Raw genomic sequence first — 27462 nt, forward strand, 5'->3', positions numbered from 1 at the left:
GTGTTGTTTTTAAATGTAACCTTCCTAGTCTTTGGTATTGTTACAGTTGCACAAAATAGAAAGTGAGTTAATCTGCCAGATATTCTCCAAGTATAGAGGAAGCCATTGTCCCCTACCTTAGTTAGCTTCAGACAGATAACATGAGCAAATCATTACAACTTGATAAACACTAGAGAAGGTGGGCCCCAGAGACTCATGGATGGCTTAAAAACAGTTGCCATTTGCACTATTCTTTGAAGAGCAGGATTGCATGAGATCGGGGAGATGGTATATGCAGAGAGCCCTTGGAGAAGAGGCTGCCTGGGGGTGTGACAGATGTCTAGTTGGGAGTCAAACCATTAGGCACCCTTGCAAATGGGTTTTCTGTACTACACTAAATATTTTTGTGAACCTTAAAGACAGAGAACCCAAACTTTTCAAGTTCTGGAATGACAGGATCAGGCTATTAAAAAGGAGAAGCTGGGAAGATGGTTACTTTATTGCAAAGGCCCATAGGAGAAAGGAGGATTGGACAGAAGGTCCCATCAAGGAACAAATTGCAAAATGGAAGGGGCTGACAGCACTCACTTCTTGAAAGGGAGAGACTGAGTATTTGGGAATCTGATGGTGCTCCAATACCTTAGGAAATACATGAGCAGTTCTTTGCAGGTGAAGAGTAAAAGCATCAAAGTAGATGACGTTAGGGGTCAAAGGGACTTTTCAGCAACCATTTTCTGGAATGTGGCCCCCCACCCAGTTGCCGGAAAGTGGCCTAGAGGGGCTGTTGCTGGAATGTGGATAGGAAGCAGACACTATCTGAATTGATAGTGGTAAGCCAACACTACCCTTGTTTATCTCAAAGCATTATTAAGGGTATCAAGTATAAAGCTGGGCACTGTGATGCACATAAGTAATCCCAGCACTTAAGAAGCAAAGGCTAAAGGATGGAGAGTTCAAGGCCATGACAGGGCTACACAATGAGAAACTGGCTCAAAATAGAAATTATCAAATACAAAAATACCTAACATTCAATGTTTTTGTCTTGTTGCTGCTTTTATGATTATTTTATCATTATCTTATTGACTCTGGATTAGGAAAAGTCAAATACCAGATGTAAGAGCTAGTTTGTTTCTCCAAACAAGTCAAGTCAGGGTATCTTTCCTGTATATGCTAAAAAAAAAAAAATTGTCCTTCCCCCACAGTGTAACCCCCGCTTTCACTTTATTTGATGTCAGTATAACATGTGAAGGAGATGGGGACAAACAAGTCGTTTAAGGATTCAGGTGGACCTGTTGCAACAAGGAGAATTACAAAATGTCATGTCAAAGCAAGCTTTACAATGTCGGTGTGGGGGGGGAGGGGGGTATGATTGGGTGGGGGGGAGGGGGGAGGCTGGGAAGGGAGGTGAAGGGTAAACAAAGGAGGAGGCTGCAATGCTTGGTAAGAAATGTATGCATTATCCTGCCAATGTAATTGTAACCCCTCTGTACAGTATGTTCTCAAATAAAATAAAATAAAATTTAAAAAAAATTGGACTACTTTGATTAGAGTGATTTTACTTTTGCTTAGCAAATAGAAATAAGGCTCGACAGGACCACATGTTCACAGAGAAAGAGGAACATTTAGGAAAGAATTAAAGGGGTAATTGAGTGTCTCCAAGGGCAGGATGTAAACTTGGGTCTCAGAAGAGGCAAGGATTGGAATTAGAAAATTAAGGACCAGTATCAGCCTCCATCTCTCTCTTTACATTGTAGTTACATATCTGCCAGCCCCCCGACCTGTTCTTTTAAGAGGCTCTCCATTCACTAACATTTTGTGGAAAAGGGCTTCCCCAGACATATCCAGATAGTGCCCACTCCTGAATGATTTCTTGCCTTGGTGGAGGTTCCAAATTCCTGGGAGAGAAAATGTTGGTGGCCTACTCTGGACTCCATTCTTGGACCAGATATCTGTGGCGGGAAGATAATGGTCATGGGCTAGGTATGGGCACAGAGGTCCACCCTCTCAACTGAGCTTTGAATCATAGGAATGTTCAGATTAAGGATGGACATATTTGTGAGTTGGGAATGCAACGGAAGTGGATAAAAGTTACCCCTCCTGATGAGGAGACTTTCCAGCATCCAGTTGCCAGAATGTAGCCCCCACTCAGTTGCTAAAAATGGTTCAGTGGGACTGTTGCTGGAATGTGAGTTAGGGGCAAATAAGGTGGGGCTATCTGAATTGTTAGTGGTAAGCCCAAAAGATGTTTTCTAAATAACAATACAGAAGAGACAGTAACGGCATGTCATGATTTCTGCACAAGTATTGGTCAGAAGTTGATGTCAGCCTGTCTGACCTTTAGTGTATCTGATTAATGCCTATTTTATGTGTAGCCAGCTTGTATAAAATCCAGGGTCTCCCCTCCCTTGTCACTGGAACTTGTTTCTGGCAGTAGCCTGGTTTGAGTCACAGGCAATAAACATCTTTAGTCTCTCTAAAATGTGGTCTTCATTTTTGCTGGTCTGCACTGTTGTAGCAATACCCATACACTTGATATTACTACCTCAAACTTCTAAGTACAGGGAATGGGGCTGGGATGTAGCTCAGTGGCCAAGCTCTTGTCTAGCAAGTGCAATGTCCTGGGTTCAATCCCCAGTACCAAAAAAGAAAAGACAAAAAAAAATACAATTAAGTACAGGGAATGCCTGGCTTCCTTTTTTAAAAAAACAAAACAAGACAAAAAAAATCCTCACATAGAAAAAAAAATAATCATGAAGTATGTCACAGGGCAATTAAATTACCATGTTGCTGGACTTAGTACAACAAAGATCTCAAATCAGTTTTATTTCTCCTTACCATGAAGAAGGGAAGGAAAGAAGAGGAATGAATGGTAAGGCCATTTGCTAGTAGAAAAAAACAGCTGGGAACCCATATTCATTCTGGAAACTGAGTAAAAAGAATTACTTTCACCACTTATGCCTGAGCAAAAGGTGTGGACAGGCCTTGGCAAAAAAGCCAGACAAATACTGAGCCAGCAGTTTCCCAGCTGAATAGTCAGCTCATATCCAGAGGGCAGCCATTCTGCATTCACAGAGTGACAGTATAAATGTGCTCCTTCCTGCTGGCCCAACTGTGCCTGTGAGCAGATGGCTGATGATCCTGGAAATCTTTAGTCAGGCAAAATGTAACCTGAAGGACTGAAGGAGGGCTCTGTGCCTTCTCATGTTGAGAAGCAGAGAACCTACTTTGTACCTGTTGGCTTGCAGGAACATTCACTACTTTTCTAAAATATTGTGCTTCACAATGAAGACTCCTTTGTTAGGTTCGATTTTCATAAATGGTGTCCTTCAGTCAAAACCAAGTAAATGTCAATTTAGCCAAGTAGGCTGTCTTAGAGTTTCCCATAGGGAAAATTGAAATTTGATGATTCTTTTTCTTCACTTAGTCTGTAGGTTGAGAATTCCAAGAAGTAAGAGGCACAGGATACAGATGGGAGAAACTGAGCCTTTCTGGAAGTCAACCCCTCTGCTGAATGCTGCTTTGAAGGGAAAGAAAAAGTCGAATGGCAATTTCCAGTCCGTTTGGGGTTGACCTCGTGGTGCCTGTGGCTTCTGGGTAATATCCACAAAGTTCACAAGAGTTGTCAAAGTTATGTCTGTTCCTTTTTGGGAATCCTATAAGAAGAAGGTCAATAGATAGATCAGTGCTAGTTCTTGGTACCCACTGGTGTAGTCCAACTTTTTTTATGGATTCTGTGTTGTTCTCTATGAGGAAATTAATTTCTTACCAAGAGTCCACAACACCAGTCCACAACAACTGTGAACAGTTATATGACTAAGTTTCCCCCTGTTAGGGAGCTGCAATATCAGAAGTCATATGGCAACACTGCTGTTACTTGCTTAGCAACTCTGCTTCATTAGGTGCAAAGAGGCTGAGGTTCTGAAACAGTATGTATATACAAGTGGAGACAGTAAAGAAAGGCGAAATCTCATGGAAAAGAAATCAGCAATATGGACTAAAAAAAAATGTTAGATTCAGACACTTTAAGGTTTGAAAAGGTATTCCCAATCACTGAACAATTTAAGTCAAATAAAACATATATTCCCAGAAGGAGGACCTTGTCAGGCTGACTCAGGTAGTGAACCTGACATGGCTTTTGGAGATGACTGAAGGTGATGACATACACACCGCAATTACACTGATCACAATGAATTCCTTTTGTTCTGACTCTATGCTTACTAAGCAAATTGAAGATCATGATTCCACAATAAACTGTCTTGTGGAACCCTATAATGAAGATTTTTTCTCACCTTTTCACTGTGATACACACATATTATCTGCTGAAAACACCAAGCTACCAAAAATTTACCTGGAATAACCCTTATGTATGTATAAGAAAACTAATATAAAGTAATGAGAGGTAATAAATCACAAGATGGAAAGTATGTTGTACTATTTGGGAGTTCACTTAGACTCCTATCTGATCTTTTATCCCTCCTACCACACTATCATTCAAATCCTTAAAGGTTGGCTTTAATGAATTTATTAATTCACTAACAAGCAATTCAAATGAAATGTGTATTCTCCATTTATTAAGGAAATTACCTTGGCTGGAATGGGTAGAGAGTGGGACTAACAGATAATAAAACACAGTCTGATAGGAATAAGTTTTGGTATTCTATGGTACAATAGGGTAACTATAGTGACCAATTTACTGTGTAGTTCAAAATACCTGGAAGAGAATATTTTGAATGTTTGCAGCACATTGAAATGATCAATGTCAGAGGTAACAGAAATAACTAATTACTTGGTTGTATTAAAATATCATTCTGAATCTGAGCACTGATGGATCACATTTGTAATCCAAGATAATCAGGAGGCTGAGGTTTGAGGATAATCAGGCGGCTGAGGTTTGAGGTTTGATGCTAGCTTAGCATGACACTGCTAAAAAGCTGGAATTAGAGGTGTGGCTCAACCAGCCATGAGGGAAAAAGCTAAGCAAGAGCGTAAGACCTAGAGGTTCAAGCCCTAATACTGGCACACACAAGGAAGGAAGGAAGGCAGGAAGGTAGGTGACATACTTCATAAATATATACAATTATATCAGTTAAGACAGAAATCAAATTGCCTCTACAATTGTGTGGAAGTCTGGAACAAATGCAGTCCAGTAGAGCACCCAAGCAGATGGTACTGAATTGCACCAACTGGGTCACTGGCTAATACTGAAGTTACTGACTCATCTTGGTACTAATGCAGAACAGCTTTGTGAGTTAATTCAAGGTATTGTTTGAATTCTGAAGTCTAACCTTCTCATATTCCATCTTATTTATTTTTTGTTATTTATTTATTTATGGTCCTGGGGCTTGAACCCTGGGCCTAGACACTGTTCCTGGGCTTTTTTTTTTTCCTCAAGGCTAGCACTCTATAACTTGGGCCACAGCGCCACTTCCAGCTTTTTCTGAATATTTACCAGAAATAAAGTCTCATGGAATTTCCTGTCCAGATTGCTTCAAACTAGGATCCTCAGATCTCAGCCTCCTGAGTAGCTAGGATTATAGGTATGAGCCACTGGTACCTGACTTGCCCATTTACATTTTAAAGTTGTATTGGGACAAAATTAGAGTATTCAACTGTTCATTGTGTGAGCACCAGAAAAACAATTTCCTTCAAATTTGGTAACCTCATCTCTTTTATAAAGGCAGACAAAAGACAGAGACAAGTCAGCACATTTCTTTCTCTATGGCTCTAGATCCATTATGTATGGTTGACTTAATTTATTTCTACTCAAGCCATAGTATTTTATGATACTTAATTAAAAAATCACCGACAATTCTGTTTTAACTCTTTGTGAAATTTGAATAATATAATTCTATTTATGGAGTGATTTATTTTTATTTTTTTTCTGAAATAGGACCTACAGCCTAATTATATACTACAAGCTGTTCTGGAGTTTTTTGTAGAACAGTGTGTATTCAAACTTAGTCCTCCTGCCTCAACCTCCTCAGGCTGGGATTAAATTCTATGCCACCATGCTCAGCTCAATTCAATTTAAATGAAGCAAAATCTTTTGTTCTAAAATAAAATTTATTTTGAAATATGAAGGGTTTTGTTTTGTTAATAATTTTTTTTTGTCAGTCCTGGGGCTTGAACTCTGGGCCTGGGCACTATCCCTCAGCTCTTCAGCTTAAGGCAAGCGCTCTACCACTTGAGCCACAGGGCCACTTCCAGTTTTCTGAGTGGTTTATTGGAGATAAGAATCTCACAGACTTTCCTACCCAGGCTGGCTTTGAACCGAGATACTCTGATCTCAGCTTCCTGAGTAGCTAGGATTACAGGCGGATGCCTGGCTAAATATCTTTGTTTGCTTTTGTTAATTTTTGTCAGTCCTGGGGCTTGAACTCTGAGCCTGGACACCTCTCTCAGCTCTTCAGCTCCAGGTAAGCACTCTACCACTTGAGCCACAGCACCACTTCCAGTTTTCTGGTGCTTAATTGGAGATCAGAGTCTCATGAATGTTCCTGCCCAGGCTGGCTTTGAACTGTAATCCTCAGATCTCAGCCTCTTGAGTAGCTAGGATTACAGGTGTAAGCCACCAGTGCCTGGCTAGATCACATTTTTATAATCATGATTTTCACACAATTAAATTACTCCTCTATATCAAATCACTACAATTGAAACTATTATTTTAAAGAAAAAGTTTTTTTTTTTCTTTGCTGGTCATGGGGCTTGAATTCTGGGCTTGGGTGCTGTCCCTTAGCTCTTCAGCTTGTCAAAGCTAGTGCTCTACCACTTGAGCCACAGCACCACTTCTGGCTTTTTCTGTTTATGTGGTGCTGAGGAATCAAACCCAGGGCCTTATGCATGCAAGATAAGCACTCTACCACTGAGCTACCTTCCCAGCCCCAAGATAAAACTTATATACATGTGCTCTTAGATTTATACTCTTGTAGCTATATACTACAAACTAAAACAATTATATCTTTGGCTCAAGTGTGTAAGTCATCACTGAGGTATATGAATATTTTTCATAAAAGAATGTTAAGTAAGCCAGGTGACGGTGGCTCATGCCTGTAATCCTAGCTACTCAGGAGGCTGAGATCTGAGGATCGTGGTTCATAGCCAGCCCGGGTAGGAAAGTCCGGGAGACTCTTATCTCCAATAAATCACCAGAAAACCAGAAGTGGCACTGTAGTTCAAGTGGTAGAGCACTCACCTTGAGCTGAAGAGCTGAGGGACAGTGCCCAAGCCCAGAGTTCAAGACCCATAACCCCCCCCCTACAAAAAAATGCTAAGAACATGTACTGCTCACATTTTCCCTAGTCTTTTGTTTTCAATTTTCTTAAATATGTTCCTGCATGTCCTTTATTATTTCTGTTGAGGTATAATTAATAAATTATGAATCAATTTTATGATATTGAAAACTGAACACAGAGCCTTGCTCATGTTAGGTTTGTGTTCTGCCACTGAGCTACATCCCAGCCCTAAATCTACATATCTTAGATGTTTAGATAAGTATAGATGTGTGTGATTTCTTTCATTCAAGATACATATTTTTGAGATTCATCTATGTTTTTCCATATAAGACTTTCTAGTACAAGTCTTGGTGGGGGCCATACATTTTAATCTTTCCTGGATATATACCTAAGAACAAAATTGTTGGGTCACAGTGAAGATGAAGTGGTTGTACCACTGCCCATTCCTACTACAGTATATCAGACTGTCAGAATATGTTTGATGTTATCAATTTTGGTGGACATACAGTAGTACCTATGGTCGGGTAATGAAGCATCTGTTCAAATCTTTTGCCTATTATTAGCGTTTGCTTTTTTTTTTGTCCTTACATTGAGTGTTATCAGATAATGTACTAAGAAATACTATTTCACGGGCTGGGAAGGTGGCTCAGTGGTGGAGCGCTTGCCTTGCATGCATGAGACCCTGGGTTTGATTCCTCGCACCACATAAGCAAAAAGAAAAAAGCTGGAAGTGGCGCTGTGGCTCAAGTGGTAGAGCACTAGGCTTGAGCTGAAGAGCTGAGGGAGCGCGCCCAGGCCCAGAGTTCAGGCCCCACGACCGGACCAAAAAAAAAAAAAAGAAATACTATTTCACATACAAGTCTGCCTTTTTGTTTTCATAATGATATATTTTGTTGAGCATTTATTTTTAGGCTTTTCACAACAATTTTTGTTATTTGACTATGAAATTTTTGCTTACTTCAAATTTATAGATATCATTCTATGTTTTTCTCCCAGGGCTAAACACATCACACCAGTGGGTCTCGATGTGCTATCTGAACTTTTAGAGAATTCATCTCAGACTAGATTTCAAGGCTAATAGTATTGTTTTATTTCATAAATGTCTCTAATTTACTCTAGTTTAAAGTGGGTTATATTTTATACCTCAAGTTATTAACATATGTTGGAAGAAAACTGCTGTCAGTTTATTGGTTTTTAGTTGCATAGACTTCACTGAGACTCTGCTGAGAGTTAATAACTTATTAGAAAAATACTAATATTCCTTAAATAGCTATAAGTGATTTATTGACATTGTGAAGTTGGGCCAGGAACTTCTATCACAATCTCATAATTAAGCAAGGAGAATACTAGGGAAGATAAGTAACATTAAACAAAAGAATTCAGTAATAACTCAACATTAGATTTTGAAATAATTGTTATGACAGAAAGAGCTGAGAAGTGACTAGATTGTTTCATTTTTCTGTTGATGTCTGGGAGAATCCTAGGGACAACAGTGGCAGCGCCAATGGACTCGATCACCGTGACTGTCAGCAAAATTCCTGTCCCTGAAGTCTTTCAAACATCAATCAGCCACTATTTGCCTTTATCTTTTAATAAGTTAGTTGAATAGAAAAGTACTTTGTCCCCTTCATAGTTCTTTTTCTTTTCTTTTTCTTTTTCTTTTTTTTTTGTCGTTCATGGGGCCTGAACTCTGGGCCTGCGCCCGGGCACTGTGCCTCAGCTCAAAGCTAGTGCTCTACCATTTGAGCGATAGCACCATTTCTGGCTTTTTCTGCTTATGTGGTGCTAAGGAATCAAATCCAGAGCGTCAAGCATGCAAGGCAAGCACTCTAGCACTGAGCCACCTTCCCAACCCATTCTTTTTTTTTTTTTTTTTTTTTTTGTCGGTTGTGGGTCTTGAACTCTGGGCCTGGGCGCTGTCCCTCAGCTCTTCAGCTCAAGGCGAGCGCTCTACCACTTGAGCTACAGCGCCACTTCCGGTTTTCTGGTGATTTATTGGAGATAGGAGTCTCACGGTCTTTCTTGCCCGGGCTGGCTTTGAACCGCGATCCTCAGATCTCAGCCTCCTGAGTAGCTAGGATTACAGGCATGAGCCACCAGCGCCCGGCTCCATTCTTTTTCTTAATAACACAAATATAAAGAAATTCTACTTTCATTAAGTTGTTATGTAAATAATTTTCTTATCTTTTAAAAAGAACTTTTTGTTATTTTTTTCTATTTTTTGTTTTTAGTTTTCTCTTTTTTTAAAATTAGTGTATTCATTGTACAAAGGAGTTTCATTTTGATATTTCCATACATTATTTACAAACGACTCCAATATTCAACTGTGGGAGGGCTGGTAAGCACAGCTATGTGCTTTAAGGATTTAAAGGATACTGAATTTCCTTATATAGTAACAGAAGAGTGGATGCCATGCAAGAGTGTAATAATATCTGTACTGTCAGATTTTTCAAGTGAAGTCAGGAATCTGGCCATCTAGGTAAAATTTCCTGATTTTTATATGTTGACATGTGTTAAAATAACAGCAAAAGCCATTTCATAGGTGAGATCAAACAAGTATATATGCTACAGACTGCTGTTTGCAACTCAGTCTCTATGCTATCACTTATATATTAAGCTGATGGAAACAGCCCAGGTAAGACCTCTGTCAACTAAAGCTTCAAAGGGAAAGGGTGGCTAGTTAGGCAGGGAGAAAATTTTCAGAAGAAAAAAATGCACTTCAAGTGTTAACCACCCCCCCCACTTCATTCTTAAAGCACTAGAACATGTACCTTAGCTTTCCTTTCTATTCTAAGAAAAAAAATTCATATGAAGTGCCAACAGATAAGCATGTATGGATTGTGAAGTGATTCAAGTTAAGAAAATAGCTGTGAGAGTAGCTCAGTGGTTTAGTGCTTGCCTAGCATGTACAAGGCCTTGACTTCTACCCCTTCCACCATAAAAAAGCAGAGAAATCTTTATTATTGAATAAAATGCTTGCATGCGATTAACTACTGATATAAGACTATTATTACATAAGTCTTTACACTTTTATAGGAATGTAACATCTTTCAGCTTCTCAGGTTAGGCCTTAAAGTTAAAAATTTTACCATCAAATACTTTCACAAATTCCTTAAATCTGCCTAAGTAAAGGACATGGCTTTGTATAAGCCACAATACCTTTTAATAACTTCAAGACAATATACCTTATCATTGGAATATATATTTCTTTAGTTATGCATGATCAAATCACAGTTGAATCTTTCAACTGACATCCATGTAATCCAGGTAGATTGAATGACCATAAAGTGTAGTGTTGTAGAAAGGGCAAACTAACTTGAAAAGCTACCTCTGACCCCTGCTAACTACTAGAAAAAGATACTGGTTAAACTAGCTAGATAAGAAAGAGGCACCAGGTAACTTCAATGCCTGAGTATCAGAGGTTCTGGAAAATAAAAAGAACACTATTGTGGCACAGGAACTCATAAATCAAGAATAAAAGAATAGTTTAGAAAATTTGATGTCAGTGCTGTAACACAATTAAAAGTCTTAAAGAAATAGTATTTGTTAGGAAAAGAATGGATGTTCTCAGCAATATAGTTTCTGGTAATCTGTTAATCCTATTTATAATCCTAGAGAACTAAGCTGTCCAACCCTGCTATGAGGGAAAATTGTATTTTGCATTCAATGTAGGTTTCTTAACTAGGAATTAAGTTTAATGCAACTAGATAGAATTTCAATCTTTTAATTTTCACTGTATGCTAATAAACTTCATACTAGAAATACACCAATCACTTTACCAAGACTGGTGAAAACATGAACTTAAGTGAAAACACCATGCTTTTAACTTGTAAAGCTGGAGATTAAGTTCAAAAATCAAGGCAGATACTAAAGCTGTTCTAAGATACATTATAAAAAAATAGATATGGTGCTGGGAAGGTGGCTAAGTGGTAAAGTGCTTGCCTTGTATTCATGAAGCCTTGGTTCGATTCCTCAGCACCACATAAGCAGAAAAAGCTAGAAGTGGGGCTGAGGCGCTAGTCTACAGCTGAAGAGCTGAGCGACAGAGCCCAGGCCCAGAGTTCTGGCCCCACCACAGACAAAAAAATATAACATAGATAAACATCTATTACAGAGTAAAAGCATTCATTTAATGGAGTACATAAAAGCAAGAAGTGGTTACTACAAACTAGTCACCCTGGTAACTTTAATCATAAACCACAGGCTCAGAGCTCTAATAATTATGATTGTCACAGTGAACACAGATTTATGGGAAAAGCTCTCTTAGACACAGGCTATATTCATCAGGACAAAATGTTAGTTTTAGTAAATGTGTGGGAGAAAAGACTCATTCATTTGTTTAAACATTAGTAACATTATCTGGCTCTTAGGTTAAAAAGGAATCCTGCCATCAAATGGCTAATAAGCCAATCTAGACTTCAGTTAGTGGTCCTTTCTGAGCTATGACTTACCTGTATAAATTTGTACTGGTATAAAAATCGGGTTCCTGATACATGAGCTTGTGGGTTGGACTGAAGGCCTATATATGCCCACAACACCTGGATCTCCAGAGAAATTGGGATGAAACAGCAGGAAGTACAGTTTGTAGCCTGCAAAAGGTAAAGAAGCATTTGCTTGAATAGCCTACTAAAAATCAAATGGATAAATTTAATTGGAATTGAATGACCTCCACCACAAAACTATGATGAAGGAAACAGAAGATACATATAAAAATGTGAAGACCTTCTGTGTGCACAGATTGGAAGAATCACTGTTTTTTAAAATATCATACTACCCAAAGTGACTTACTGATTCAGTCAATATTGTCAAAACACCAATGAGATTCTTAATAGAAAGAACAAAATCCTAAAATTTTATGACATAAAAGACCTCGAATTGGCTTAGTGGTAGAGTGCTTTCCTAGCATGTATAAAGCCCTGGGTTCAATTCCTCAGTATCACATATAAAGAAAAAGCCAGAAGTGGTTCTGTGGCTCACGTGGTAGAGTACTAGCCTTGAGCAAAAGAAGCTCAGGGACAGTGCCCAGCCCCAGGACTGGCAAAAAAAAAAAAACCACCCGAATTGCCCAAGGAGTCTTGAACAGAAAGGACACAGCTTAATACCTGGCACAAGGACATAGTACAGGGTTACCATGTTACTGGCATAAAATTGATGGACACATAGATCATGTTACTGATACAAAGATCAATGAACAGAATGGAGAATCTACAGTCAATTGATTCTTGAATATTAGAAAAAACACAACCTCTTCAATAAATGGTGCTGGGAAAGCAGAATATTCATATACATAATAACAAATCTTGAGCTCTATTTCAGACCATTTACAAAAATCAACTCAAAATGGACCAAAGACCTAAATGTCAGACCCAAACTATGAAACTACTAGAAGAAAACAGGTAAGTTAGTATAAAAAAATTTTTTTAAGTGTCCCTCCTTACTGAAACACTGCAGTTCTTGCTGAGGATCCTGGTCCACTCTCCTTTCTGGGCTGGGTGAGCGTTACCAAAGATGGCCACATGTTCTGGTCTCAGTCTTCCATGAAGAGTCTGACAAATCTCCTGCTGCAACTTGTTGCAGTCCACTTCCTTGAGCCTGTAATTAAACACCTGGAGGTTGGAGTGCGATGCTAATACAGTATGTATTAGTGTAAATCCTCACTAAATTTTAAGGGTCATTAGAAACCTCTTAGCATCAATATGGTATCTTTTTTTGAGCAGATAAGAATATATTTCTATTTTTGTCTCCTATTTCTTTTCCTTCCAAAATTGTTTTTATTGTTACTATAAAGGTGATATACAAAGGCAATATGGTATTATTTAGATTTAAAGACTATTCTTTTTTTTTGGGGGGGGTCCAGTTGTGGGGCCTGGGCTCTGTCCCTCAGCTCTTCAGCTCAAGGCTAGCACACTACCACTTGAGCCACAGCACCACTTCTGGCTTTTTTCTTTTTGCTTATGTGGTGCTGAGGAATCGAACCCAGGGCCTCAGGCATGCAAGGCAAGCTCTCTACCTCTGAGCCACCTTCCCAGCCCCTTAAAGACTATTCTTAATGAGCATCTTCTGAACTATCATTTAAAATATTAAAAAGTAGCTGGTTACCAATGACTCATGCCTGTAATCCTAGCTACTCAGGAGGCTGGGATCTGAGGATCGTGATTCAAAGCCAGTCGGGGCAGGAAAGTTCGTGAGACTCTTATCTCCAATTAACCACCAGAAAACCAGAAGTGGTTTTCTGAGCTGTGGCTCAAGCGGTAGAGCACTAGCCTTGAGCTAAGAGCTCAGGGACAGTGCCCAGGCTCAGAGTTCAAGCCCCACGACCACCAAAAAAATAAAAAATAAAAAATTAAGAAGTGACTATATATCAAAGACAGGCACTAGTGGCTCACACCTATAATTCCAGCTACTTGAGGGGACAGAAGGATTGAGGTTCTCAGGTTCCAGGCCAGACTAGACAGAATATTCCATGAGTCTCTTATTATTTGTGTGTGTGTGTGTATGCGTGCGCCAGTCCTAAGGACTGAGTACTGCCCCTGAGCTTCTTTTACTTAAGGCTAGTGCTCTTACCGCTGAGCTACAGCACTACCTCCAGCTTTTTCTGAGTAGTTTATTGGAAATAAGAGTTTCACAAACTTTCCTGCCCAGATTAGCTTTGAACTGTGATTTTCAGATCTCAGCCTCTGGAGTAGCTAGGATTATAGGTATAAGCTACCAGCACCTTGCCAAAAGACTTTTGTTGTTGTTGGTCATGGGGCTTTAATTCTGGGCGTTGGGCCTGGGCCCCTCAGCTCTCAGCTCAAGGCTAATGCTCTACCACTTGAGCCATAAAGCAACTTCTGGCTTTTTCTGTTTATGTGGTGCTGAAGTATCAAACCCAGCACCTCATGCATGCACTCTACTACTGAGCCACTTCCCAGCCCTGGAAACTATCTTAATGGAAGAAGATAGGCATGGGTGGATGCCTGTCATTCCATTTATAATGGGATGTTGAAAATAAGGGGATTATGGTCCAGGTGCATACCTGGACAGGAAGTAAGGCCTTACATAAAAAATAACCAGCACAAAAGGGCTGCGGGCTGGGAAGGTGGCTCAGTGGTAGAGCGCTTGCCTTGCATGCATGAGGCCCTGGGTTCGATTCCTCAGCACCACATAAGCCAAAAGGAAAAAGCTGGAAGTGGCACTGTGGCTCAAGTGGTAGAGTGCTAGCCTTGAGCTGAAGAGCTGAGGGACAGCACCCACACCATAGTACCTGCCTAGTAAATATGAAGCCCCAGGTTCAAACCCCAGTACCACTAAAAATAAAAAGTTCCTCCCAAGAAACCAGTGGCTCACACTATTCAGGAGGCTGAGACATGAGAATCATGGTTCAAAGCCCATCTGGGCAGGGAAGCCCATGGGTCTCTTATTTTTATTTTTATTTTTTTGGGGGGGTCCAGTCATGGGGCCTGAACTCTGGGCCTGGGCACTGTCCCTCAGCTCTTCAGCTCAAGGCTAGTGCTCTACCACTTGAGCCACAGCACCGCTTCTGGCTTTTTTCTTTTTTCTTATATGGTGCTGAGGAATCGAACCCAGGGCCTCATGCATGCAAGGCAAGCACTCTACCACTGAGCCACCTTCCCAGCCCCCATGGGTCTCTTATTGTCAATTAACTGCCATAAAAGCCAAAAGTGGAGCTGTGGAACACTAGCTTTAAGCACTAGACTCCATAAAAGTGGAGCACCGGTCTTAAGCAAAAAAACTCCAGGACAGAACCTAGGCCCGAGTTAAAGCCCTAAGAAGAGCAAAACAAACAAATAAATAAAATAAATTTCTACATCAACATTCTTCCTATAAGGAGATCAATTGTTAAGGAGGTTGCAGAAGCAAAGAACTACCTGAAGTTGCATCCAGATATTGCATTCACTCCAAATTGTACTTCATGTCTCTTAACAGAGCAGATTCCATCACCCTGGCTCTGCAAGAGGGTCATCTGAGGTGGAGGAGTGACAGTCAAGGAGACTATGATAGAAAAAAGAAAGTAGGATTGGAAAATCAATGCTGTCACTGTTCCCTTAACATTGTATCTTATACTACTATTGTACAAATTATAAATGTATGCATTTTCCACTGGCAATTAAAAAAACAGAATTAGAGAAAAAATTAAACATACATCATATGAGTTTAAAAAAAGCAAAAAGTTTGCTCCTCATCTTTAGCCACTCTAGTTGTTTGTTTGGGGCTGAAACTCTGGGCCTGAACACTGTCTCTGAGCTTCTTTTGCTCAAGGCTAGAACTCTATCACTTGAGCACAGTGTACTTCTGGCCTTTTCTGATTACTTTATTGGAGATGAGTCTATATTACAGACTTTCTTACCCAGGCTGGCTTCAAACCACAATTCTCAGATCTCAGCCTCGTAAGTAGCTAGGAATACAGACTTGAGCCACTGGTGCCCTCCTAGTCATTCTAAAGTTTAAAGCTTTTAATTTTTAGGGCTGGAGGAATTGCTTAAGTGGTAGAAGTGCCTATCAATCGCAAGGCCCTAGATTCAAACCCCAGTATTCAGGTGGGATGTTGAAAGCCTTCAGTGGTATCAACACTTGGAAACATGATGGATTAGCAGAATTTGGAGAATTAGAAAATCTAAACTTAGCAGCATTTCCCCTTTAGCTACAAGAGTCCACCCAGATCTGCAAAGGATACGGAGTGACCAATGTCACCAGTTAGAACCAAGAGTGGCTTCCCAACAATATATCCAGGATTCCCACTTCTTGGACCAGGAGAAACAGCCCTGTTCCACTGAAAAGCCTGCAGAAAGAGTGAAGAACAGTTGGTTATTGTGAAAAGCGTATTTTCCTATCTTGCCTGGCTTCTTATCTTTCCTTGTAACATGATCTGTACTGAACAATCTAGTTTCCTTCCATGTGTATCACGTTACAATTTATACTCCAATGTTTTAACATTGGAGTTCTTCACTAAAAAAAACAAAACCAAAACAAAGAAAACAACACCTAAGTGCTAGTGGCTCACGCGGGTAATCCTAGCTACTCAGGAGGCTGAGATCTGAGGATTGCAGTTCAAAGCAGCCTGGGCAGAAAAGTCTGTGAGACTCTTATCTCCAATTAACCATCCCCAAAAATGGAAGTGGCACTGTAGCTCAAAAGTGGAGTGCTAGCCTTGAGCAGAAGAGCTCAGGGACAGCATCCCAGCCCAGACCAAAAAAAACAAAACAAAAAAACAAAACAAAAAAACTTGAGTGATTGGAATTCTATCAAGGATTACAACCAAGAACCACTTAACCTAATTTCTCAAAAATTGCTCTGAGCCAGGTACCTGTAGCTCGTGCTTATAATCCTAGGTACCTAGGAGGCTGAGATCTGAAGGATATTGTTTCATAATCAGCTTGGGTAGAAAAGACCATGAAAACTCCATCTTCAAAATAACTAACATCATCATCAAAAACAGGGCTAGAAACATTGCTCAAGTGGTAGAGTGCAAGCTTAAACAAGCAACATTAAGGCCATGATTCAAACCCTAGTACTGCAAAAGTTGCTATCAATTTAGTGCTATGTTTAAACTGGCTAAAATGAGACAACTATAATTTCCAGAGACAAAATGCGAAAGATAGAGAACTTACACAGAGTTGAACTCTGATGGGTTCAAAAAGGAAAACAGAAGAAAGCCAAAATGTGGTGATTAACACCAGAAACAAGATTCAGTGGGAAATAAGGAATGGCCAAAAATAAGAGGAAAAGCTAGTTAAATTCTTAAGTTAACTGAGTTAAAGATTAAGTAAAAAGTAATCCTAGGTACTCAGAAGTCTGAGATCTGAGGATCATTCAGTTTGAAGCCAGCTTTGGCAGAAAAGTCCATGAAATTTATCTCCAATTAACTGCCAAAAAAGCCAGGAGCAGTACAAAAAAAAAAAAGTTGAATATCTATTACATGTAGTTAAAGAATATTCAATGTTGAAATTTTAGTCAAGAGTTAACTAGGCATTCATAGTTTTACTTTATTTTACATGCATTCTAGAAGCAGAGAGCTATTTCTAACCCTCTCAATCTGCTACAAGAAAAGGGCTCTAACCCTAAAGTGAATGATGAAGTCTTGTTGTAAGGAAACACCTGGTTCAACAGTCAAGTTGGTTTGTCCAAAACTGACAGAGACTTTCTGGATTCCAAAGGTCCCATTGGTTTCTATCTCATAGATGACCTGAAATGCAAAAGAAGAATCAATTAAGAAAAGAGCTATTGGACTAATTGTGTTTAAAGAAGAGTATTTTATAACTGTGTTATTATAACTACATGTATAAATTAAACAACATTTAAAACAAAAACAGCATGAAAAGATAGGGATAGCTTTATATTAATTACATTTACACAAGAAAAAGAGGATAGAGCTTTTCTCGGAAGTGTTTATGGGAGAGTTGTGTTCAGAAAAAGTTTTGATTGGGGGAAGAAGACAGTAAGTACTAGAAGCAGAGGTGAGCTTCTGAAATGTAAACCACTCATATTTAGATGGAAACTGGGCTACTTGACTCGAGGTGTCTGAAGTGAAAGATAGCTGCTAGCTGATAGTAAATTTCTAGCAATCTTTAAAATGATGATTTACTACTTCTGCACTGACTATTACAGACTTTTTTCCTATCAAAAGAAGAAATTATGATCAGTCAATAGGAATCAGTAACAGTGTGGGAAAAGGAAGGAGTCAGAATGTTCTGAACTTGAAATGTTCTGAACTGGAGGATGGTGGCAATGGAAATGTTAGAAACATAGTCAGGAGGAAGATATTGGGTTCAACTCTTGACATATGAAATCTCAGATAATACACAAAACTTCAGCTGGGGTTACACTAGCACATCTCTTACAATACTAATCAACATACATGAGTGTAGAATCTGAGGTCTGCAGCCCTACCTGGGAAACGATATTCTGACAAGTGTTTCCAGCCAACAGAGGAGGACTTGCCTGTGAGGTAAGTGTTATTGGAACCTGGAACCATCAAGGGGAAAAAAAAAAGATCAACTAAAATTGAAAGTTGCATTTTCTCTTCTAGCTATGTATCATGCTAAAATGAGTATCTGTTTTCCCCTTTTCTTTCTCCTTCCATTGCTAGACTACAATTTAAATTCAAAAATTATTCTACATCAGCACATCTCAAAATATATTTCTCAGGACATTAATTCTATGAGATGATATAAAACAGGCACCCATAAACAAGTATAAGCAAACCTGTAATCAACTTTTAAGGGCCTTTATTTCATTAGAAGACTCTAAGAACCCCAAATGCTGTATTTAATTTTGTTTAACTCAAGTGTTTTCTAGATTTACTATAATACTTCATTAATCTTAAATTCATATGAAACTATTGGACTGCTCTTTGTAAAGCACTGTTTTAGATCCACATTTCACTATGATGCATCAGACTTACATTTCTTCCATCATTAAAATACAGACTGAAATTGCTTTAGTTACAATATTCTTTTTCCTTTTCCCTGCTAAATGGCATCATACCTTCATATTCTGAAGATCAGTCATATCTTTCGGCACCTAGAAAAAGAGAACAATGGAGACATGGATATACATAAAGTCACCATGAGCTTGTAGGTTCAGATTACTACCAATGTACTTTGATGTTGGGTTGTAGGAACAATCAAAATATTGGAACTGCTTGCTCTCTTTCTTAACATTCCTAATTCTTCCTTACACTAAAGTGTCAGAACTTTAAGCTATATAGGTACATATGTATAAATATGTATATATACACATATACACATAAATATATATATTATATATATATATATATACACATAAATATACATGTACACAAATATATATCCTCAATTCATCTTTTTCCGATGATAGGTCTTCTGCCTTTTATGTAGCTCTTGAGAAGTCTGACTTTCAGTTGGTGAATGTTCCACAACCACAATAGTGGGTAGCATGTTGACTACAAATTCATGATGGTGACAAGGTGAGAACAGCAGCACACCCACCTTCAAGACTGTGAAATTATAGTAGGAGACAGCATCCAAGGCTGGATCTGAGGTACAGCTACTGGCCAGGTCCTTGAAGAAACGAGTACAGGTTGTACTTTTACTCTCTAGGAAACCTTACAACACAAAGAATGAACATGGTAGTAAATGAGAAAGTCTGTTTTAAATTGAGTAAGAAGGCTGGCACTTCTGCCCTGGACCCACCTGCAGGATTGCTCTCAACACAGAGTCCTCCGGCTCCCACTCCCGCAGGCTGCCTCAGTAAGCTTACTATAGACCACTGGGGGAAGTAAGTCAGAATGGGATCCCCAGCCTGTAGAACACAGTTTTTCAGTGAGAATGGACTGAAATAAACCAGCAATGACAAACAAAGTAAACTAAATGGCTTGTTTACAAGGACAGAAGTATCCTCTAAAAGAGCCAGGAATGGTTTACCACATCCTAGGGAGGCAGCACAAAGACACAATGACCATTGTTTACTATGATAGGAAAACCAAAAACAAACAATGGGAATTCCCTTCCCAGGCTCACCCTATAAAAAGAGAGTTGTGGCTGAGGTAGCAATGTTGAAGTAAATGATTTGCTTCCAAACTCTGCAGCCAGGGCCTGGAAGTTGGTTGCATTGACCTTTTGGAGCTTCTGGAAATAGTTTAATTTAGCTGCAATATTTTTCAAAAGAAAGAAGTTTAGTTAAAAACAAAAGCATTTACGTTTAAATACATAGCATGCCAAACAATATGAAAAAATTATTTAAGTATAATATATGTGTGAAAATGGCTAAAATATAGTCAAAGTTGTTTTATAAATACATATACTTGCATTATGATAGCATCCAGATCAAGTTTTAGAACATTTCCCTGAAAGATTCCAAATTAGTATCCCATCTCTAGAGATAAAATTCAGATTTACTGATATGAACACTTCTTTATAGATAACCTATTAACTGAAATAATGTCTTAGTATGAGGATCTAAGTAAATAACACAGTCATTGAATGAATGTCAGTCAGCTCTTAGTCTCTTATAGCCAAGAATGTGTGTGATTAACAATTTGTAAAAAAAGGAAACTCGGCAATGGTGGTATTTGACCCATACCAGATGACTGATTAAAAGAAAATTATACTGTTTCCATAGGACCAAGGCAAAGTTAAAGATAATATTTGAGCTGTACTTTTCATTTTTCTTGGAAGAGGAAAAAGATCCTGTTGCTGTCCCGTGCCCAGAATGGTAGATAACACTGGGTTTACCACTCCAAGCAAAAACAAGCTCCATGCTAGTTTTATTCTTTGTATTAAGTATGTCACTTGGACAGTCAAAAGATAATGAGACCCAAATCATTGAAAGCTAATGATGCTTCTACACGAAATAAGTTTGGCACTTTGGGCTAGGCATGATGGTGCACACAGTAGTCCTAGACACTGAGGCAGTAGAAGTAGGAGGATCATGGTCTGAAGTTGGCTGGGCAAAAAGTATGAGATCCTATCTGATAAAAGCAAAAGGATTGAAACATGGCTAAATGTTTCATTTAGGTAGAATGCCTGCCTAGTTAAAAACCCTAGACACCAAGTGCCTTCCCCATCAAAAAAGGCTCGACTTTTGTCTACAACACATTTCATGTATGATTCTTCAGCTTTCTGATAGCACGAAATGAACACAGCTCTCAATTCTGGGGCCTCTCAAGACTATTCATCCTTTTTTCTTTTTTTTTGCCAGTCCTGGGGCTTCAACTCAGGATCCCTGAGCTTCTTTTGCTCAACGCTAGCACCCTACCACTTGAGCCACAGCGCCAGTTCCAGACTTCTCTGTTTATGTGCAACTAAAGAATTGAACCCAGGGCTTCATGCATGCAAGGCAAACACTCTACCACTAAGCCACACTCCCAGGCCCCCCCCCATCCCCACCCCGTGCTTTTTGTATTCATTCTTTATACATCTAGATCATGCTACTGTTAACTGTTAACAACTTCAGTATCATCTGGAGCTTGTCAGAAATATGCACACTCAGGCCATTCCTCACACCTACTGAGTCTGGATCATGCTAACACAATCTCTAGGTGATGTCTGAATCATGTTGACAAAATTCCTAAGTGACACACATGTATATTAGCATTTGAAAAAGCAGTGCTGCTCTGAAACAGGTGATGCTGATGCTGCTGTTCTGTAGACCACCTTCCACCTATGACCTGAACTCAAGGAGCCAAAGCTTCCAGGAGCTGCTTAACATTTCCTTTGGAATTTATAGTCTGAAAACCACAGAGGAGGACATATCAACTTCATAAAAGATGCAGTTATTTCTATCATTATAATTGAAAGTTAAACTGAAACACAAATTAATAGGAGAGCTAGGTGGGATGGTAAATATTTTTTTCATAGCTTAAATCAGTAAGACAAAGTTAACATTTTCTCTCTCACTTCAGCTCAGGTATACTGGTGGGAGTGATGGTAAACAGGAATTTTATCTTTTTTTTCCTTTTTTTCCTTTTATTTATTTTTTATTGTGAAAATACTGTACAGAGGGGTTACAATTACATGGGCAAGATAATGAGTACATTTCTTATCAAGCATTGTAGCCTCCTCCTTTGTTTCCCCTTCCCATCCTTTCCCAACCTCCCCCTGCCCCCACCCAAACCTCCCCGCTCTCCCCCCCCCCATAAACAAGAATTTTAAAATGCACAGATATTACTTTGTACAACTAAAGGTAATTTTTTAAATTTTAAGAAGAAAATAATGTAAATAAAATAAAATGTCCAGAGAAAGAGTATAACAGTCCAAGCTGGCCTAGGTAAAAAAAATGGATACTCTATCTGAAAAATAACTAAAACTGCAAAGGGTATGTGTGGGGGGGGGGTGTAGCTTAAGTGGTAAAGTATCTGCCTAGTAAGCCCAGGCTCTGAGTTCAAATCCTATTACCACTTTAAAAAATAACTATACAAAGGTTTCTGAACAAAACTAAGATAACCTTCATTGTCAGGCAAGGAGTGCAAGTTTGTAATCCCAGCACTGAGGGCTAAGGTAGGAGCATTATGAGTTCTGTGCTTGCTTGGGTGACCTTAAAAAGCAACAACAACAACAACAACAAAAGCAAAACCACAGAAAATGGGGGGAAAAACATTTCTCAACATCCGTGCACTGTGGGCAAATAAAGATATGGTTTGTCCCTTTGAGGTGCTAATATCATACCTTTGAAAATATGGTCTACCATGAACTGGCAACAATACAAGAAATCCTATACATTCCAAGAGAACTTAAAACAACAAATGTATCAGAACTTTTGAGGATGATGAACAAGAGTGGATTCTTGGAAGAGTTATACATTTTAAAATGCAATGAGAAAGAGGAATATTTGAGTCAAGAAGAAAAGAAAACACAAACTTGGGGCAAATGCAATGGCTTATCTTGAGGACAATGAGAAGTTGAATTTGGCCAGAACAGAAGGTGAAATGTAGAGAGTGAGTGACAGTGAGTAGAAAAAAGAATTAGCTCAAATATGAGAGCACACTGACTTGCAGGCAAAGAAGCCGGACATTATTCTCCAGGTAGTAAAGTCAAATGAGCTTTTTGGACAAGGAAGAATGAGGCTGGGGAGCTGGACTTGTGTTTGTACAAAAGGAAAAAACAATGTAGAGAGGGATTACAATGACATGAGTCAGGTAATGGGGACACTTCCTTCTGTACAACTTTATAATAACAATAAAGTAAATTATTTTTTTAAAAGGAAAAAGCTTATGGTCATTTCTCTACCTGTCTCACACATACACAGAGCAGGCATTCACATCACAGCCAGCCATGGAGAATCACTTTGTTATATGAACCAATCCAAAACACAGCATTATGCTGGCTTCCTTGTTCAGAAACCTTTGGAGAGTGTAGCAAGTTGGGGAGGATACACTCTATGATTATCAGAGTTAAGAGGGATGATTAGAAGTCTTAAATTCTGGGCGACAGTGGCTTATACCTGTAATCCTAGCTACACAGGGAGCTGAGATCTGAGGATCAAAGCCAGCCCAGGCAAGAAACTCCCTGAGACTCTTATCTCCAATTAACCACCAAGAACCCAGAAGTGGTGCTGTGATTCAAGTGGTAGAGCGCAGGCCTTGAGCTGAAGGGCTCAGGGATGCACCCAGGCCCAGAGTTCAAGTCCCATGACTGACAAAAAAAAAAGTATTAAATTCAAGTCCTGTATGTAATCTGATCTAAGAAATTGCAAAGGTCCTCTAATAGATTGGATATGGGAAAAGGTAGGATGAGAAGCGGAATTTAAGAACAAAAACAAAATACTTAAGAAAGAATGAATCAAGGGAAAGTGCAAAGACAAAGTCACTTCTCAATAAACGTTAGGTAAGAGCAACCAACGATGCTTCTACTCACAGTTGTTCACATGGACACAAAACTGCTTGACTCCATTTGAATTCATGAAAACTCTCGAAGGAAATGGAGAATTACTCTTAAAGATAAGAGAGTTGTCTACACACACCCAGCTTGAAGACCTGTGAAGAAAGAGGAAGAACGTACATTTAGGAGGAAGATGTAGATCTTTACGAGTGTCTTATTTAAAGAAATTTTCTTTAAGAGTGGCCCTCACCAGAGAGGCTCCTTCGGAAGCTACAATGCAACAACCCAAGTCTATTCTACTACAGCTGTTTTAGAGAATCAGAAAGGATCACTCCTTAAAAAAAACAAACAAACAAAAAAAAAACAAGGAACACCTTACAAGTAGGGGGTAGGAAGTACAGTAGCTTATCTTTTTATTTCCAAATATTACACATTCTAGGACCTGCCCTCTTTAAGATTCTTTCTGGGTACTGCAGCTTACCTGACGCTGCCTGGAAGGCAGAAGGAGAACACTGTCCTGGGATGGGGAAGATAGCAATCTCTATCGCAGCAGCAATTTAGATCGCAGGTACCAGGTGTCAAGTCACAGACACAGATCGGTAGGACTATGAAAGTACAATCAAAAGTAGAGCGAGGTAAGATTTCCCCCCAACTCTTCCAAACTAAGCCCGTCCCCTTCTAGTTGTCCCACTCCCCTCCCTTCGCGGTGAGTCAATCTTACAGAATCGCGCATCTTTGAAGTCTACACAGTTTCCCCAACTGATCCCTTCACCTGGGAAGAGGTCGGAGGTCCAGTTCGCGGGCGCCGCGGGGGTCGCAAGAGAAGGGCCCGCCGTGCTGAGAAGCCCAGGCACTTCCCCGAGAGTGGCATTCTCCGAGGAGGGCTGTGGGGTCCCGCCCTCCGTCACCGGGCCCAGCACTGAGGAGGTGGGCATTGTCCCTGACGGGGAGAAAGAGGGCTGTAACCGGGCGCCCTCAGGGAGGATCAAGAAGTACAACCACAGCAGCTCGAGCTGCGGGGTGTTCATGAGGAAATCGAGGTGCCAGAGCGGCGGAACACGGGACTCCGCGGTCTCCAGACGCGTTGCTAGAGCGTGAGTCCACGGCGTCTGACGTCATCGATCTCTAGCTGATCATTGGCTCGTGGCAATAACGGAGACGCTGCAGCCAATAGGAAGCGGGATTGTTGCAGCCCGGGCAGCATCCTTCCTTCTGCGCCATCTTCCTTGGGCCCCCCGCGCCTCACTGCCTCCGTCGCTTGGCAACTGCTGGGGCGAAGGAGCCCTTGTCCCTTCTCGCCACTAGATGACAGCAGGGGCTCAGCGGAGCGACCGCAGAACTCAGTCCCGCGCGGACTTCCCTTCTGGACGGAGGGAGCTCTTCTTCCACAGAGGGGAGCCCCAGAGGCCGGAACTTGAATTGCATGTCTTTCACCCGGGATTCCTATGGTGAGAAACCCTTTCTATGAAAGGATAAGGATCTCTGGGCAGGGAAATACGCTGGAAGTCGCAAAGCTTTAAAAATGTATCCTTCTAAATAGCCTATTTTGCGGGAAGCAATTAGAGCTAATGCTTACTCCGTTCCTTATATTTTAATATTCAGACTTTTAAATTAAAAAAAAAAACCCTCCAACGTGTACATCATATTTCTTGCTAGAAAAAATAGTGAGAGAAGGGAGGTTAGGAATGGGGAAATCGGGGCCTGGGGAGAATGTGAGGAAACAGGGCAAGAAAGAATTAACAGCAGAGGAATCGATTTTTCTAGGATATGAGAGAAAAGATACAAGAATGAAAATATCCTTGGGATGCAGGAGATAATTTTTTTTTTTTTTTGTCCTTAGAAGCCTTTTTTCCAACACTGTTTAGCGTTTCTGTTTTTTGTGGGGTTTTTCCAGATGTGATTTACCTCTTTTTTGATTCTCTAGGACAGTGCTGTCCAATTGAATTTTCTGCTATGTAGAAAACTTTTTATAGCTGTACTATCCAATGTAGTAGCCACAAGCTATTGCACAGTTGCTTGCTGTGACTGAGGAGCTGCATTTTTAGTTAATTCAGAGTTAACTAATCATAGGTGGCTAGTACCTGTGGTATTGGACTTTAGGATCCTAGATAATTAAAATATCATTTCTGTTATGCCTAATGCTTTCTTGTCTCCACAGTTCTAACATCTGCATAATTTCAGTTCTTTGGTTTGGGAATATGAGTTAAGATTTGTTAAGAATTATCTGAAATCTAGTATACTTATTTAAAATCTAGCCTGTGTTTCCCTTTCCAGACAGATCACTTAGGCAGACTTTTTTTTGGTCATGGGGCTTGAACTCTGGGCCTGGGTGCTTCAGCTCAAGGCAAGCACTCTACCAATTGAGCCACAGCGCCACTTCTATTTTTCTGGTGGTTTATTGGAGATAGGAGTTTCAGACTTTCCTGCCTGGACTGGCTTTGAACTGGGACCTTCAGATCTCAGCCTCCTGAGTAGCTAGAATTACAAGTGTGAGCCACCAGCACCCGGGTTAGGCAGACATTTTTTTTTTTTTTTTGGGTCCGGTAGTGGGGCCTGAACTCTGGGCCTGGGTGCTGTCCCTCAGCTCTTCAGCTCAAGGCTAGCGCTCTACCACTTGAGCCACAGCGCCACTTCCGGCTTTTTTCTTTTTGCTTATGTGGTGCTGAGGAATCGAACCCAGGGCCTCAGGCATGCAAGGCAAGCGCTCTACCACTGAGCCATCTTCCCAGCCCTAGGCAGACATTTTAAGACACCTGAACTTGCTCATATTCTCTGGAAAGATCTTGATTTGCTAATATTTGTAACTTATTAGCTAGTGTATCTTTGTATTATAAGTTTCTCAAATTATGTGATTGAATAATAGATTGCTGATATGAAACATAAACATATTTTGGTTTGGTTTTAAAACTTTCTTCTACCTAATAGTAATTTGTTTAGATTTTAAAAGGACAAAACAGATAATTCAAATTGTATATATTTACATTTACTAGAATAAAAGCTATGTAAAGCAGAAAGTTTTGTTTACTAATTTTGTTCACTAATGTATTCCCTTTCCCAGAACAGTTCCCAAGACATATTAGATGTTATATTAAACATTTAGGAAGTGTATTATAGATTTTTTTTGTCGAACTCTAGATTTAACTTTTATGAATAGTTTATTTTATGTCAGAATTACAGTTCTTTCTATAGAATATGTACATCTGATCAGAGACTATTTCATATTTCAAAATTTATAATGCTTGCCTCCCATGCATGAAGCCCTGGTTCGATTCCTTAGCACCACATAACAGAAAAAGCTAGAAGTGGCACTGTGACTCAAGTGGTAGAGCACTAGCCATGAGCACAGAGAGACTCAAGGACAATGCCCAGGCCCCCTGAGTTCAAACCCCAGGACCGGCAAAAAAAAAAAAAGCGGCTAATTAAGTAATTTAGGATTGAGTGACAAGGAAGTAATATTTCAGAACTACCTGAGCTACTTTTTCTAAAAATAATTTTATTGAGATTACATAAATTTCATAGTATTGTGGGAGAGTGATACTTAGTTAAGATCACAAACACATTTTAACCTTCACAAGGCAAATTGCCATTATCATGGTCTATAAAGTTTCTGAAGTCTATGATCTTTGACAATACAACTATTTCTTCCACATTGGGTGATATGTACATTTCTTTCCTTTTGCTTAGTGTCAGCTGTTCCCTCTTTCCCTTTCATTCCCTCCCTCCCATTGCTGCTATATATATATAGTGTATGTGTGTGTGTGTGTGTGTGTGTGTGTGTGTGTGTGGTCAAGAACATGGAGTCATTTAGAAATAATACTACAAATTAAGTAGAGGTCCTTTGTTTCTTGAGTACTGTTTACTTTGTCATATCTCCTTGCATTTTTATTTTTATTTTTGTCACTCGTGGGGGGGGGGTTTGAACTGTGGGCCTGAGCCCTGTCACTCAGCTCTTC

The 27462-nt window shown here is 39.7% G+C and overlaps 2 protein-coding genes across 3 annotated transcripts in view; one reads left to right on the forward strand and one right to left on the reverse strand.

Annotated features, from left to right (window-relative positions):
- Positions 1-1194: 1194 nt before the first annotated feature.
- Positions 1195-24585, reverse strand: LOC138836120 (tectonic-3-like). 2 transcript variants are annotated; one of them, XM_070034638.1, is made up of 14 exons: positions 24282-24585; positions 23991-24114; positions 23546-23664; positions 19712-19839; positions 19385-19493; positions 19181-19296; positions 18699-18734; positions 18102-18176; positions 17272-17397; positions 15889-15993; positions 15083-15177; positions 12650-12803; positions 11663-11800; positions 1195-3632 (listed from the first exon to the last, which is right to left on the reverse strand). In XM_070034638.1, the coding sequence occupies exons 1-14, from the start codon at positions 24535-24537 to the stop codon at positions 3396-3398; spliced, it is 1818 nt and encodes a 605-aa protein (XP_069890739.1). In that variant the 5' UTR covers positions 24538-24585; the 3' UTR covers positions 1195-3395. The 2 variants fall into 2 exon arrangements, with proteins under 2 accessions (XP_069890739.1, XP_069890738.1); XM_070034637.1 differs by lacking the exon at positions 15889-15993 and having other exon boundaries at positions 15083-15206; positions 17310-17397; positions 24282-24580.
- Positions 24586-24865: 280 nt separating this feature from the next.
- LOC138836122 (ectonucleoside triphosphate diphosphohydrolase 1-like) overlaps positions 24866-27462 on the forward strand; it is a 96065-nt gene continuing 93468 nt past the window's right edge. The window contains exon 1 of the mRNA XM_070034643.1: positions 24866-24957. Within this exon, the coding sequence (XP_069890744.1) occupies positions 24933-24957 (25 nt within the window). The 5' untranslated portion in view covers positions 24866-24932. The remainder of the gene's footprint in view (positions 24958-27462) is intronic.

Source organism: Dipodomys merriami, unplaced genomic scaffold (genome assembly GCF_024711535.1).
Source record: "Dipodomys merriami isolate MVZ:Mamm:240054 unplaced genomic scaffold, mDipMer1.0.p SCAF_249, whole genome shotgun sequence".
NCBI lineage: Eukaryota > Metazoa > Chordata > Mammalia > Rodentia > Heteromyidae > Dipodomys > Dipodomys merriami.